Below are 16603 nucleotides of genomic sequence, written 5' to 3'. Positions count from 1 at the left end.
TCAGTGCAAATCCCATGTAGTTTTTGCTGGGCTTTTTAAATATGTTTATTGTGGTAAACACATCACCATCTCTCCAGTCTCCCAGCAACAGAGCCACTTCAGCCACTTTCACCTTAAGCATCTCATATAAACGTGATAACAGATAAATTATGAAGCAATGGTAACTTCTTAATGGGCTTTTTCCACTGTGACATCAGAGCACACTGAGCAAAGCACAGCTTGTGCAATCGGGCGGCGCCCATAGATTTATATTCAGTGATTCAAGAGCAACAACAAAGCTTGACTTCATTTAATAAAACAGCTAAGTAATTGAATTAGGGTAAATCGAGAGAGTAGTGGGCACAAATGAGCTTCCTGAGCCAGTGGCAAATTAAGCTTTAGATGGCCGAGGATAATTTGTCCACAGAAAACAGCGCTGCCGTTGGCTTTTATTTCTTATAAGTCGGTTTATGAGCAACAAGACACTCCTCCTACATTCCCTGCAGGGCAATTCCACGTAAATGGATATATGCTGAGACTGACTTTTCACTTTAAAATGTATGCCTAACAACTGATTTCAAACAACTGATTTAAAAGTTTAACAAAGCATAGAACTCTACTCTATGCACAATGACTACTTTGAACAATTTACACAGTAAAACAAAGTTACATTTACAAGAAAAACTGTGCAGATGCAAAGTTTGGTAACAGAATTACGGTAAAGTCTCCCTCTTCTGTTACCAAACTTTGTATCTGCAGTTTCCTGTAAATGTGTTTTGTCAAATGTTCCATGGAAAGTCCTTGTGCATAAGGTTTGTTAAACTTTGAAATCAATGGTTTTTGTTTGGTATACATTTTAAAGTGAAGAATCTGAGTATCAGTGTAATTCCGTTACCATGGAATAGCCCTGCAGAAAACTCTTTAAATCTCTGATTCCTAAAGCAGAGACTTGGCTGGGTTTCCAATTAGAGGAGAGCTTTTAAAAACCTGCCGAAGTCAGAGAAGAAGTGAAATCCTACAAAGGAGAATCATATCAGCCCGCTGTGCCTTTGTGTCAACTCCATCCACAAAGCCTGGCGCAGAAAAAACAGATTTGCTTCACTAGCTTAGAAGTCAAAGCAGTGAAGCCATAGTTACAGAATACAGAAGTAGCCTAGTTGTCCCACCCAGTAACAAATCCTTTCTATAGTGAGGTAAGCCCACAATCATGTCTCCCAGGATTTTAGGGTTGGTCTGATGTTGCTGCTGCAGCAGTGCTGTCAGTCAAACATCTAGCTAACCTATAGAATATATTATCTTTGTACTACTCATTCCTTTGTCTTGTACTGCCTTGCTCCAGTGATTCAAACTGTATCCACTCCATGTTGGGAGGGTTCCCTGGGGCATACCTCGGAGGTCACGCCCGGTGTGTGGGCCCTAAAGCGAGGCTATATTTAGCATCATAATCCTGTCTGTGCAACACAGAGGCTCAACGTAATAATGGTTTAGGGTGGACGGGGAAAACCTGCCTCGGGGCAGTATTTCAGGCAGCTGAGAATGCCAGCTATGCAGGGGAGTAGGACTCCTAGGTCACTGCGCCGATGACGCCACACCCCATAGGCCCAGGGTCTCGGCATGACCCCATCCCTCTGGAGCTCTGGGGCAGACCGTCCTGAAAAGTCTCCTTCATCGAAGACAATGGCCTTCAAAAAGCACTTCAGCTAGCTTAACCTTTACCTGTAGTTTCTGTGTATAAATAAACACAGTCTAGAATCTGTTTCAGTGTGTTTCTTTCTCGGTCTTGGTGGGATCTGTGCTAATGGGATCAAAACAAGGCAGAGTTCAAACTATTCTTGATATAATCCTCATACTTTTTAATGAGATAGGAGTGGGTTTTGAACTTCACAGCTAATCCGGGGGCTTTATGCAACAAATCAGCTCATTTCAAAGATGTTTAAAATGCATTAGAAACCAGTTCAACACTCTAAAACACTACGGTTCAGGTCACCTTAACACACAGAATATGAATGACACAATCCAATCAATCTAGTGTTGGAACACAAAGACTTACAGCACAATTCACAATTATTCACACATATGTTGGGATAAAGGAAACTTGCTAACACATTTTCACTGTAAAGGGAGAAAACTATAATTGCTTTAGCTATAATTACACCATAGCACCATCAGTCTCTCTCAATGTCAAAGTCAGCATCAGCATTCAAGGAGAAGAAGAGGGAAAAGACTTCTCAGATGCTTTATCAGTCTCTAGCTAATAGGCAACTGTGCTAGCTGTCATAGACGTGTAGTAACGGTTGGTTAGAAGGTGCAGTATTTCATTCAGCATCTCTAATGGACTCTGGTGTAATGTGAGAAAGGATGCCATGCAGAGCTGACATGCTGAGACTCTGTTATTACTTCATGTTGTTGAATCATGAGGCATGACACGCTAGACGTCATGAGGTCTCTACATATGAATCTCCACTAGGCCTCACACACTAGGGTACAGTAACCACTTTCACACACTAGGGTACAGTAACCACTTTCACACACTAGGGTACAGTAACCACTTTCACACACTAGGGTACAGTAACCACTTTCACACACTAGGGTACAGTAACCACTTTCACACACTAGGGTACAGTAACCACTTTCACACACTAGGGTACAGTAACCACTTTCACACACTAGGGTACAGTAACCACTTTCACACAGCAGGGTACAGTAACCACTTTCACACACTAGGGTACAGTAACCACTTTCACACACTAGGGTACAGTAACCACTTTCACACACTAGGTTATAGTAACCACTTTCACACACTAGGGTACAGTAACCACTTTCACACAGCAGGGTACAGTAACCACTTTCACACACTAGGGTACAGTAACCACTTTCACACACTAGGGTACAGTAACCACTTTCACACAATAGGGTACAGTAACCACTTTCACACACTAGGGTACAGTAACCACTTTCACACACTAGGGTACAGTAACCACTTTCACACACTAGGGTACAGTAACCACTTTCACACAGCAGGGTACAGTAACCACTTTCACACAATAGGGTACAGTAACCACTTTCACACACTAGGGTACAGTAACCACTTTCACACACTAGGGTACAGTAACCACTTTCACACACTAGGGTACAGTAACCACTTTCACACACTAGGGTACAGTAACCACTTTCACACACTAGGGTACAGTAACCACTTTCACACAGCAGGGTACAGTAACCACTTTCACACACTAGGTTACAGTAACCACTTTCACACACTAGGGTACAGTAACCACTTTCACACACTAGGGTACAGTAACCACTTTCACACACTAGGGTACAGTAACCACTTTCACACACTAGGGTACAGTAACCACTTTCACACACTAGGGTACAGTAACCACTTTCACACACTAGGGTACAGTAACCACTTTCACACACTAGGGTACAGTAACCACTTTCACACAGCAGGGTACAGTAACCACTTTCACACACTAGGGTACAGTAACCACTTTCACACAGCAGGGTACAGTAACCAAGAGCCAATATAATCAATCTAGTCAATCAACACCATTGGCAGGTTTCAAAAACCCCTCTGCCCCATGCTGCTGTATACCAGCTATCCCCCTCTCCCACTTTATCACAGGGGTTAGTGCCAGTGTAGCCTAGCAGCACAGGAGGTTGGTGGCACCTTCATTGGGAAGAATGGGCTCGTGGTATTGGCTGGAGCGGAATCAGTGGAATGGTATCAAATACATGGTTTCCATGGTTTCCAGGTGGTTGATGCCATTCCATTTGCTCCATTCCAGACATTATTATGAGCCGTCCTCCCCTCAGCAGCCTCCACTTTTTTGTGTGTGCTGGTAGCGTCCATAATGCAAGCGATGTGGCTCGGGCCGAGACCTCAAAGTACAAGTAATTACTTTTGTAGAGCGATAGGTAAAGCTGCTTCATGAGTACTTAATTATTGCTTTGTGAGTGCTTCTTGAGTGCGTGTTGTTGTGCAGAAGGTGCCGGGTTTGAGCCCAGTGAGGGACAGGACCTACTCTGATACACCACATGCTAAGCGTGTCCTTCAGGCTAGGTTTCCATACAGGCCTTACTGATGTCCGACTCCAGGAGGTATTTTTATTTTGGGCATTGGCCACTCCCTGTTCCCAAGAATAATTAAAGGAACCATCTGTGGGTGCAGCACTGTTCCCCTGGGGAACAGTCACTTGGGTGCACAATCCTAATGAGGTTTTCCTTCATGTCTGAGGATGTGCTCTGGAGGCGTGACCAAAGCGTACTTACGCTGCTGGAAAAACAACTTGTGTTAAGCAGGTGTTAATTAATCTTCTGTACTTTGGGTTTGTTTGACCTCCAGGTGCAAATTAAATTCCTTCAGATAAGGAAGAAGATGGGTCACCCAATATTACGATATTCCTACTAGAGTAAGACTTGTGCATTGCATCAGTGATGTTTTTGAATTGAAGACCAGTTTGACTTCAGTGCAACATCAGCCTCCAGCAGTGACAAGGCCACTGGTGGCTGTGGTTGGTGAAAGCTTGATATCAGTCAAACCAAGCCTTGCCCTTCAGATAACAGGCACAGGAGAAAGCACGAGATAACCATTACTCTGTGAAGCAGCTATTTGTCTACATCGCATTCAGTCACCCAAATCACAGGCCAGACTCGCCCCCAGTCCATCCATTACACTCTGCAGCGGTGCCGTTTACATGCCTCCAGGGTGTGTGCGTGTGTGTGTGTCACTCACAGCATTAGAGCTCTGTTTCCAAGGCTGGGCTTCAACCCTGGCAGGAAGCAATATCACCACAGTGTCTGTTGATATCCCTCTGGTGGTGTGGGGGCTGTGCTTTGGCAAAGTGGGTGGGGTTATATCCTGCCTGGTTTACCCTGTCCGGGGGTATCGTCGAACGGGGCCATAGTGTCTCCCGACACCCCCTGTCTCAGCCTCCAGTATCTATTCTGCAATAGTCTATGTGCCGGGGGGCTAGGGTCAGTCTGTTATATCTGGTGTTATTCTCCTGTCTTATCCGGTGTCCTGTGTGAATTTAAGTATGCTCCCTCTAATTCTCTCTCTCTCCCATCCCGGAGGACCTGAGCCCTAGGACCATGCCTCAGGACTACCTGGCCTCTCCTTGCTGTCCCCAGTCCACCTGGTCGTGCTGCTGCTCCAGTTTCAACTCTTCTGCCTGCGGCTATGGAACCCTGACCTGTTCACCGGACGTGCTGCCTTGTCCCAGACCTGCTGTTTTCAACTCTCCCTCTCTACCGCACCTGCTATTTCAACCTCTAAATGCTCGGCTATGAAAAGCCATATGACATTTACTCCTGAGGTACTGACCTGTTGCAACCTCTATAACCATTGTGATTATTATTTGACCCTGCTGGTCATCTATGAACGTTTGAACATCTTGGAGAAAAATCTGGCCTTAATGGCCATGGTACTGTTATAATCTCCACCCGGCATAGCCAGAAGGGGACTGGCCACCCCTCAGAGCCTGGTTCCTCTCTAGGTTTCTTCCTAGTTTTATGCCTTTCTAGGGAGTTTTTCCTAGCCACCGTGCTTCTACATCTGCATTGCTTGCTGTTTTGGGTTTTAGGCTGGATTTCTGTATAGCACTTTGTAACATCTGCTGATGTAAAAAGGGCTTTATAAATACATTTGATTGATTGATTGATTAAAAGCATAGACTTCCAGTCATTGCACTAACGCTAGTTAGCAATTGTGCTAGCGCTAGTTAAAAACTTCCTTCAAACTGCACACAGAAACATAAAAATGGTATCCAACAAAATCCTGAAGTATCCATTTCAAGAGATAGGTCACGACTGGTTGCAAGCAGGCAATCTCCTCCACCAGTAATGTGAAGGACATCTGTCTGACTCTGAAAGCATTAGGCAGCTATTCCAGTCATCCTCGGAAAGAAAAACACATTGTTTATCATTGGCTGAGTGCGGTCCTCTGTTATAAGTCAATGATACAAGCAGTGAGGTTATGCCCTGGACATCACTGTGGAGACCAGTGAGGAGATCAGTGACAGTGACTGGGGAGAGGAGACTTCCCTCTGCATGTGGTGTGGCCTAGTGTCTTAATATTACACTGCACCAGCCCCCTCGGGCTCGTGCATTGGAGGAGATCTTTGTGGGCTCAGTTGGTAGAGCATGGCGCTTGCAACGCCAGGGTTGTGGGTTCGTTTCCCACGGGGGGCCAGTATGAAAATGTATGCACTCACTGGATAAGAGCGTCTGCGAAATGACTAAAATGTCAAATGTAAAAAATGTGTGGCAGGCAGTCTCACACAGTGACTGGGGAGAGGAGACTTCCCTCTGCGTGTGGTGTGGCCAGCAGTCTCACACAGTGACTGGGGAGAGGAGACTTCCCCTCTGCGTGTGGTGTGGCCAGCAGTCTCACACAGTGACTGGGGAGAGGAGACTTCCCTCTGCGTGTGGTGTGGCCAGCAGTCTCACACAGTGACTGGGGAGAGGAGACTTCCCTCTGCGTGTGGTGTGGCCAGCAGTCTCACACAGTGACTGGGGAGAGGAGACTTCCCTCTGCGTGTGGTGTGGCCAGCAGTCTCACACCATGACAGTAAACACAAGACCACCTGAGCTACCAACCCCCCCCCAGGTGTTGTCGCACTGCCTCTTCCCAACCTGTATATACTCTACCCCCTTGAGAAAGACAACACCCGTCCTCTGCCACCTTTGATGTCTGCCGGCCTCTGTCTCACTTCACAGCCCAGGCTGGAGGAGATATCTCAGCCATAAAGCCTATTGGCATTCCAATAGGTGATAGCAGCACCATGGTAAGCAATGTGAACATTGCTCCCTGACAAGGCCAGCTACTGTTTGGGCCATAGTGCACTTAATCTCCGAAACATAGAACTAAAATCTTGCGTAATCATGTCAGATACCGTTTATGTTCCATATTCTGTCCACAGGAGATTATAGCGCACTGGGCAAACAAGGTTGCATTGCTATAGCAACATCTCAAAAAATTTTCTGACCATCATATTTTGCAAGAGCAATTAGCCTACTGTAGCCTACTTTAACTTGCAATTACCTTGTTCAGTTATAAGGCCTAACTACTTTAGATGGAAAGAGCATTTCAATGACTCTGTAGAAATAAATAGTAGGAAAAAGACTGATATCATTCACATGCAATCAAACAGACTCTGTCCAATGTTAAAAATAAATGTTATTAATGTGTAATTGTACTGTTACCAGCTCATTGGATTTTAAAGGCTGTGTAAACTGTCTGTCCTTGTAACTCGCCTTCTGGTTTGTTCTCTGATTTGATTACATTCGACTCCTCTGTCGCGTATCGCGACCAACGTGTTGGCATTAAGAATGTATTTCATTAACATGGCTGAGCGACCAACGTGTTGGCATTAAGAATGTATTTCATTAACATGGCTGAGCGACCAACGTGTTGGCATTAAGAATGTATTTCATTAACATGGCTGACACCCTCATTTTGTCTGAGTATGAGTAATCTTGCTCCCGAATGTAATTGTGGTGTCTGGGGGCCTGCTTTCCACTGCCATAAATAAACTAATAAAAAAAGCTATGCATTCAAATGACCCAGCGCATTAAATGACTCAGCACACAATGACATTACTCTCGTGGTAGGGAATCTCTCTGAGCAATGACATTACTCTCGTGGTAGGGAATCTCTCTGAGCAATGACATTACTCTCGTGGTAGGGAATCTCTCTGAGCAATGACATTACTCTCGTGGTAGGGAATCTCTCTGAGCAATGACATTACTCTCGTGGTAGGGAATCTCTCTGAGCAATGACATTACTCTCGTAGTAGGGAATCTCTCTGAGCAATGACATTACTCTCGTGGTAGGGAATCTCTCTGAGCAATGACATTACTCTCGTGGTAGGGAATCTCTCTGAGCAATGACATTACTCTCGTGGTAGGGAATCTCTCTGAGCAATGACATTACTCTCGTGGTAGGGAATCTCTCTGAGCAATGACATTACTCTCGTGGTAGGGAATCTCTCTGAGCAATGACATTACTCTCGTGGTAGGGAATCTCTCTGAGCAATGACATTACTCTCGTAGTAGGGAATCTCTCTGAGCAATGACATTACTCTCGTGGTAGGGAATCTCTCTGAGCAATGACATTACTCTCGTGGTAGGGAATCTCTCTGAGCAATGACATTACTCTCGTGGTAGGGAATCTCTCTGAGCAATGACATTACTCTCGTGGTAGGGAATCTCTCTGAGCAATGACATTACTCTCGTGGTAGGGAATCTCTCTGAGCAATGACATTACTCTCGTAGTAGGGAATCTCTCTGAGCAATGACATTACTCTCGTAGTAGGGAATCTCTCTGAGCAATGACATTACTCTCGTGGTAGGGAATCTCTCTGAGCAATGACATTACTCTCGTAGTAGGGAATCTCTCTGAGCAATGACATTACTCTCGTGGTAGGGAATCTCTCTGAGCAATGACATTACTCTCGTAGTAGGGAATCTCTCTGAGCAATGACATTACTCTCGTAGTAGGGAATCTCTCTGAGCAATGACATTACCTCGTAGTAGGGAATCTCTCTGAGCAATGACATTACTCGTAGTAGGGAATCTCTCTGAGCAATGACATTACTCTCGTAGTAGGGAATCTCTCTGAGCAATGACATTACCTCGTAGTAGGGAATCTCTCTGAGCAATGACATTACTCTCGTAGTAGGGAATCTCTCTGAGCAATGACATTACTCTCGTAGTAGGGAATCTCTCTGAGCAATGACATTACTCTCGTAGTAGGGAATCTCTCGAGCAATGACATTACTCTCGTAGTAGGGAATCTCTCTGAGCAATGACATTACTCTCGTGGTAGGGAATCTCTCTGAGCAATGACATTACTCTCGTAGTAGGGAATCTCTCTGAGCAATGACATTACTCTCGTAGTAGGGAATCTCTCTGAGCAATGACATTACTCTCGTAGTAGGGAATCTCTCTGAGCAATGACATTACTCTCGTAGTAGGGAATCTCTCTGAGCAATGACATTACTCTCGTGGTAGGGAATCTCTCTGAGCAATGACATTACTCTCGTGGTAGGGAATCTCTCTGAGCAATGACATTACTCTCGTAGTAGGGAATCTCTCTGAGCAATGACATTACTCTCGTGGTAGGGAATCTCTCTGAGCAATGACATTACTCTCGTAGTAGGGAATCTCTCTGAGCAAATGACATTACTCTCGTAGTAGGGAATCTCTCTGAGCAATGACATTACTCTCGTGGTAGGGAATCTCTCTGAGCAATGACATTACTCTCGTAGTAGGGAATCTCTCTGAGCAATGACATTACTCTCGTAGTAGGGAATCTCTCTGAGCAATGACATTACTCTCGTGGTAGGGAATCTCTCTGAGCAATGACATTACTCTCGTGGTAGGGAATCTCTCTGAGCAATGACATTACTCTCGTGGTAGGGAATCTCTCTGAGCAATGACATTACTCTCGTGGTAGGGGAATCTCTCTGAGCAATGACATTACTCTCGTGGTAGGGAATCTCTCTGAGCAATGACATTACTCTCGTGGTAGGGAATCTCTCTGAGCAATGACATTACTCTCGTGGTAGGGAATCTCTCTGAGCAATGACATTACTCTCGTGGTAGGGAATCTCTCTGAGCAATGACAGAGTTACACACCATAACCAGTAAACCTGATAATGTGCAGTATACTGAAACGAGAGTGGGAATAAAGCACAGCAAGCTCAACAGCATGTCAGCATCCTATCTTAACAGGTATATAAAAGGCCTACATGCAAATGGAGCAATAGACATGCCACAGATATCCCAGAGCTGAGCAACAGTACACAGGCCACGAGCTGCAGGTCTAGTTTGAGGGGCGAATGGAAACTATATTTGGCAGGCAAATGACCTGCGTGGCTCTGGCGGCCTGAACCTATGACCGATGGTGTAGCCTACACCTCATCACTCACATGAGGAATGTTTCATCTCTGGGTGAGATGACGATTACACTGCATTGCCAGGCAAATCTGCCGAGAATGGAAAACATGGAAATATGTGATCTCCAATTTAGGCTAGGCTACCAGTCCACTCAGCCTGAATCCTTAGGAGAAGCCTAGTATTTGCCTTACATTTTTAGGAGGTGATAGTCCTTTGACTTTTAGGAGGTGATAGTCCTTTGACTTTTAGGAGGTGATAGTCCTTTGACTTTTAGGAGGTGATAGTCCTTTGACTTTTAGGAGGTGATAGTCCTTTGACTTTTAGGAGGTGATAGTCCTTTGACTTTTAGGAGGTGATAGTCCTTTATAATAGTACAGTTGAACCTCAATATATCCTCTTAACAACAAAAGGTATATTTATTATTGGTTGACTTTCACGTCTTTCAAGGAATGGCTAGATCAGCTTTGAGAACTACACTAATGGGAAATCATTACAGCTAATCATGGCTACCCGGACTATTTTCACTGCCCCCCCCACCCCATCCTTTTTACGCTGCTGCTACTCTGTTAATTATTTATGCATAGTCACTTTAACTCTACCCACATGTACATATTACCTCAACTACCTCAACTAGCCGGTGCCCCCGCACATTGACACTGCAACGGTACCCCCCTGTATATATAGCCTCTCTACTGTTACTTTATTTTACTTCTGCTCTTTTTTTTCTCAACACTTTTTTTGTTGTTGTTTTATTTTTACTTTTTTTTGTTAAAAATAAATGCACTGTTGGTTAAGGGCTGTAAGTAAGCATTTCACTGTAATGTCTGCACCTGTTGTATTCGGCGCATGTGACCAATAAAATTTGATTTGATTTGATTTGATCATTTCAACTGCTTTTCTGTAGTATCACCAGTGCTTGACTTGGGACCGGCACCTCAAATGTTCTACTGCTTGAGCTCCTGTTCCTCTTATAGAATATTAGCTCAAAAGTATTGTGGAGCTCCTGCGCCTAAATATAAACAGAACCGGCAACCAAATTAAATACTGCCACCTATTTCAGTCAAAGTCAAGCACTGAGTATAACCCTGGTTTTAGTAGGCTAACTATAGTGTAGCTTAACTTGTCTACACAATTTGTCTGGCGATGTATGCCTATATGTCTTATTTCCATGTCCTGTTATGAAAAGAGGGTGCAGAGCATGTCATTGTAGAGCTGTTTCTCATGGTGGGGTGTCATGTTACGGAGCTCTTCACTCAATCAAGTGAGAGTTGTAACCTAATATCTGATCGAGCCTGGGGCTGCTGACGTAACGCAACAGCAGGATCTCAGTGTAACGTGAAGTCAACTCAGGGTTGATGTTTTGGACAGCTTTCACAGCACAACAAGCCCTGTGACTTGCATTTCAATATCCGATCATGTTTTAACTGAAGATGTAAAATATAATTGCAGATATATTGTTAAATTTTTTCGTGTTTGTTTTCCATTCGGTTCGCATTTGAATCTAAATGGAGGGCAATTCTATAATTTCCCTCCCAATACTTCAGTCAGTGCATTCAAAAGATGACAGCAAAATAAACCATATATTTTTGAAGTGGTCTGTCAATATTTTTAGACAAAGTGAAGAGTAACAACTTGACTGTTATATTTTAGCCTGACAATTCATCACAGTTGCAATGTAGGGCTTCTTGTCATACAACTAGGCTATATCTAGTCATGCTGACCATGCACGGCTGCATTCTGATTGCTCGGTCATCTAGCTAATACAAATGTATGATGTCTTGACATAGCCACCTAACCTGTGACTGAAATACTCGGACAGCATCGTCGATTCCGTTGTATTTACATGTATCAGATGAAAAACAAGCAAGCTGGTTGGATCCTGCTCATTTCCCCATCATCTATTACATAACCCACCAGGCTAGCTGAATGATGAAGTCAGTTAGCATACTAGCTAGCTAGCCAGGTCAGGATAACTTCTAGTTAGTAACATTGACGTTGATAAGTATACAGTTAACAACACCATAGCCAAAATTGCTGTCAACAACTATATCTAACTTGCTAACTAACTATCTGGCTGGTGTGGGTTAGCACGCAAGCAGCATTTTGTCGCATTCAGAATTGTCACCCTCCGATCCGTTTCTCTTTTCATACTCACATAATGAACATCCATAGAAAGGTAACGTTAGCTCTCCAGTCCTTACCTTGTTTGGTTCAATTGGCTTATCTGGTACCATCCACTGTTAGTTAGACTGTTGCAACTTGCTTATGATGTAATGTGGGGTTTTTTCGTTCGCTAGCTAAGAAAAACTGCAGAAATAGCTAGCTAGCTAACACTCTCCATCATTCCACACTCGTCAAGGAGTCAGGACAGCTGCCTGCTACCACAGGTTTGCAACATGTACCTATGGTTATCTCGAAAATTGCTTAATTAGTTGATGGAATGGGTCAGTTTCTAAAACGGATTTTTTTTACATGTATTTTAAAGTCTATATAAAAGCTCTGAAATGCTGTTCGTTGCCTTCCTTCCTGTGAGTGCGAATGTTGAATCAGTGATTAATTTAGACGCCTGTAATCCGGTGATCATCGTTCGACTACTTTTGCTTGATGCTCGGCAGTCTGCATAACTAGTAGATGTCATGTTTTAAGGTCAAATAAATGGTCCATAAACAAATAACGAATATGTTGTGGTCCACATGTAATTGTAGAAATAAGATAGCTACATTCCACGCGTATATGTTGCTGTGTCTATGAAGCCGTAGAATAATGTATTTGTGTAACCACTGAATATGAGATGAGTAGAGTCCGACATCTAGTGGCAGAATGAAGTAGCACTAGCCTGGGTACCAGTCTCTTAAGCTAAAGTTGCACTCCTTGCCACTCCTTGTCAGTGCCAGACTGGCCTTTCGGAATCTTCAAAATATGAACGTTCTATCAATAATGAACTCGAGGATATCAGAGGATTTGATCCTGATTCGATAACCTTCACCGCTATCATCCAATCACAATGTTTTTGCAAACTAGACTGATAGGAAAACGTTATAATTTAATTCATACATTTGATTGGAAACATTCTAACAATGGGCATTCTGACGTAATATATTTAATTGTAAACATAAACAAGAACAGAGGATTCCCGTTTATTATATTTTTACCACCAGCCAATGTGATAACATCATACCAGAGAAGCTCTCGCCATTAAAACTCGCTACTTCTAGGACACGCATTGGGCTATAGGCTACTGGTTCAAGAGCTATAAGAGGAATACAGAGGATGGAAGAGAGAGAGGCCAGTGGAGATGTCAGCGGAGATGCATGAATTGCGCAAGAATGGAACAGTGAAGACAGAGATGTGTAAAGTAGCTCATATCAGCAGGATGGGGGGCCTTTTCATTAGGAGGGACGTCTAACGTGGATCGCTAAAATAATGATTATGATCAACTTTCCTCAATTTAAACTTTAGACCTATGGGGACACCTATACATTTGACAGCCAAGCACGAGTGATCATTGTAGCCTTTTATCGTCTAGACATGGATGTTGAAATATCTTCACGCCTAGAATAAAAACCACTAGGCTTCCGTCATAGACTCAATTGAATGAAAAACATAAAGAATTACAGGGGGGAGTTTAGACAAATAAATCCCGTGCATATCTTCCTCTGGAATAAGGCACACGCTTGGATAATGATGATATAACCAACGTCTCTAGTAATACTATAGTTGTCTCTGTCTCCCCCTTTAAACGTTCCTTGTCAATTAATCTGAAAAACATTATTTTAACATTATGCTATAATGTAGCCTAGCCCTATTTTTTGATGGACTACAGCCAAGATTTGAAGGTGAGCCTAGGTTTGAATACGTTTTTAGGAAAGGATAAATGTGAGTTGTGTGTCTGAGGTGCGCTGGTGGTTTTGCTTGATGGGTCCTTTTAGTGTGTGTGTGTGTGTGTGAGAGAGAGAGAGAGAGAGAGAGTTTGCTAATTCTCTTTATGCCCATTCAGAAAGTTTCCTTAAGTAGTAGCCTGTCTGGACTACAACTCTTAATAAGAGAGGCGGGACAAATAATATAACTGAAATGAGCATAGCAAATTGTAAAAATGTAAGCAGGTCATGATGATCAGCATATGTGCGAGGAATGACGACAGGTGCCTGTTTTGCGTTTCATTCATCTAATTAATGGGATGCAACTGAAGCAAACCTAGCTCGATTGAATCTTATAGGCTAATGTTTTCCGTATCATTATTTCTCTCTCATTACAGAGTCCGCTCTAGCCACTTTGAACAACAGGATCTTGCATTGACACTGCCTTCTCACAGGGGAATTACCGCAGCAGGTCGTTAGTGATGATGTTAGTACTACTCAAGATGACGGTAAAATACATCAATATTTCTTTAGAAAATATGCATGTTTAAAAAATATTTAAAAAAACATTTGACGGAATTTCTCGTGCAGATTCATACAGCTGCAAGAAGATGGGAAATATTAGCTTTCAAGGTCATCAATGCACGCACATATCTGAATCAGAACGTTGTTTCGTGTCAGGCATAGCATTTGTTATGATAACAGTAGGCTATAACAATTACACCTCAAATGGCTTTACATTGCATGTGGGTACAGACCTCCTTTCATGACATAACCTAGTGATACTGATATGCATGACCCGATACAGAATTATCCCAAAACTATGATGTGACACAATGACGTAATGCAAAATCAATGTACCGCCACAAAATCGCAGGATGGTTTGTGAGCCTCGAGCATCGCTTTGACCGAACATCCTCATTCCATCCTCCTGTTTGTTTCTACAGAGCATTGTGTCCCATAATGCTTGGCGAGATTGACCACCAAGATGGCTGACGTTATGGATGAATATGAGAAAGAAGCTGGCTGTGTCCCTATTCTTCATCCAGAGGTAAGCTGCTCGGCCCTGCATCTTTGCACAGGGTTATAACGAGGGTGGATCTTGTACATGTCGGAATCGACTAAACAGTATAAATTCACCGTGTTTTGGGAGAACCACGACGTCCCCCTCATAGGGAGGGCAGCCACCACCACCAAATTCATGTCAGGTTTTCCCCTGCTGCGTAATAGCATGTTAGCTAGCTAGCTAATTTCGCTAAATGGGTTTCTGTACCTAATAAATGAAACGACATTCTTGCATTGTTTATTGTGCCCAACAGATAAGCTATCTTGCAAATAACTGAATTACCGACAAAGAGATTGTAGGTAGCTATATGCTGATTTATTGTCGTCAAACAAGCAGGGCTTTGCTGCAGCCCGAAAAATGACTTGTGCTGAAATGTCATGTTGCTTGGTCGGTGATGCAACGTTAGCATGCAAACAGAGATGGGTGCGGGCCTAGCTATGTAGTTAGCGTGGCTAACCATGTCAGTGACACTATTTGTCATGGAACGGCAATTGCATTAAACTTCTCTGTCCTTAGCCAACATTCAGCATGTTTACATGTAGCCAGATAAACATATTAATGGGTTAGCTAGTTAGGGCCAATAAACTAGCTAGCTAAATATGTTACCAGCTAGGTAGCTAGTAGCTAGTCAGCCCTATATATGTTTAGCCCATAGCACAGGAATAAACACTTGAATATCATGTTGTGAATACATTTAATTGTGAAACAATAGTTATATTTATGTTCTAGCTTTATTCCAAATATTTCAGATCTGACTATCTTTAGGCCTTATCTGTGTGTAGATCGGCTTAATGGCCGAAATGCATCCATTGTGACTGCTGAGATAAATACAGCGTGCTAGCAAGCTACCCTTTATTTAAGTGCTGGCCGTCCGATTACTTCTGGGCTAATTTATACAGCACCCAAGACTTATTCACAGAACTTAGTAAGAGTTGAGCACGTCATATTTGGCATTTTAGTCTATATAGCCTATAAAATGTGGCCTGGCAAATGGCCTTTTGGCTCAGTCCTCAAAATTAGCTGCCTTGTTGATATTTGTGTAAATGCATTTAACTATTTGGAGTGCAAGGATATGGACAACATGGCATTCAAAATATAACTTGTTTCAGGTCACTTGACACTTGATTAATAATAATATAATAGTAATATGCCATTTAGCAGATGCTTTTATCCAAAGCGACTTAGTCATGTGCGCATACATTTTTACGTATTAACAAACATTAGATCTGTTTTCGTAAGAATGGGCCAGTACAGGGAACCTGTCATTGTAAATTATTCATGGTTTACTAACTCACTTGTGATGGCCAACTTGTTACACCACCTGGTGTAGGAAGCTAATTTCCCCCTTCTAGTCTTGGTGCAAAAAGTCCTAAGTTTTCAGTCCGGGGCTGGCAGCAAGCCACAGAAACAGCCATTTATTTGAAAAGGCCAATATTTGAAAGACAACCAATGGGCATTAAATAGTGCCACCTTTCCTTTTGTAAATCACTTGGCACAGCCACACACTCACACACTGACTGAACATTCTCTCTCAAAGAAAAGCCCATTTTCCTGGTATTAGACTCACACCAAGTTGCTGCCAAATGGGGCTATGTTGGCTAGATGCTTTCAGTTTTTCTGCTTTCTCTTTTTGTTACTCTTGTGGTTAATGCACATTGCTTTTGCATTTTTGATATGTCAAGCCTCAGTCCTCTCCATTTACTGGTTTTGCAGGCTCTTTTGACATGATGTCACAATTACTGATGTATATACGTAGGGTGACTTTGCCTATATTAGATTTTGCCTTTGGTCCAGC

The 16603-nt window shown here is 43.1% G+C and overlaps 2 protein-coding genes across 4 annotated transcripts in view; one reads left to right on the top strand and one right to left on the bottom strand.

Annotated features, from left to right (window-relative positions):
• The window catches only part of LOC121543362 (oxysterol-binding protein-related protein 8), a 158607-nt gene extending 146047 nt beyond the window's left edge, over positions 1–12560 (bottom strand). For both annotated transcript variants that reach the window (XM_045208688.1, XM_045208689.1), the window contains exon 1: positions 12087–12560. The gene's annotated coding sequence lies outside the window, so the exon portion shown is untranslated. The remainder of the gene's footprint in view (positions 1–12086) is intronic.
• Positions 12561–13054: 494 nt separating this feature from the next.
• The window catches only part of LOC121543361 (palmitoyltransferase ZDHHC17), a 55136-nt gene continuing 51587 nt past the window's right edge, over positions 13055–16603 (top strand). The window contains exons 1-3 of one of the 2 annotated variants that reach the window (XM_041853164.2): positions 13055–13721; positions 14141–14251; positions 14690–14793. In XM_041853164.2, coding sequence (XP_041709098.1) covers positions 14731–14793 — 63 coding nt within the window. In that variant the 5' untranslated portion in view covers positions 13055–13721; positions 14141–14251; positions 14690–14730. Of the gene's footprint in view, positions 13722–14140; positions 14252–14643; positions 14794–16603 lie in introns of those variants that run through there. The other variant, XM_041853166.2, reaches the window with a different exon arrangement.

Source organism: Coregonus clupeaformis, chromosome 28 (assembly GCF_020615455.1).
Source record: "Coregonus clupeaformis isolate EN_2021a chromosome 28, ASM2061545v1, whole genome shotgun sequence".
NCBI lineage: Eukaryota > Metazoa > Chordata > Actinopteri > Salmoniformes > Salmonidae > Coregonus > Coregonus clupeaformis.
The sequence above is the reverse complement of the archived record's forward strand: the minus strand, read 5'-3'. Positions and strand labels throughout refer to the sequence as shown.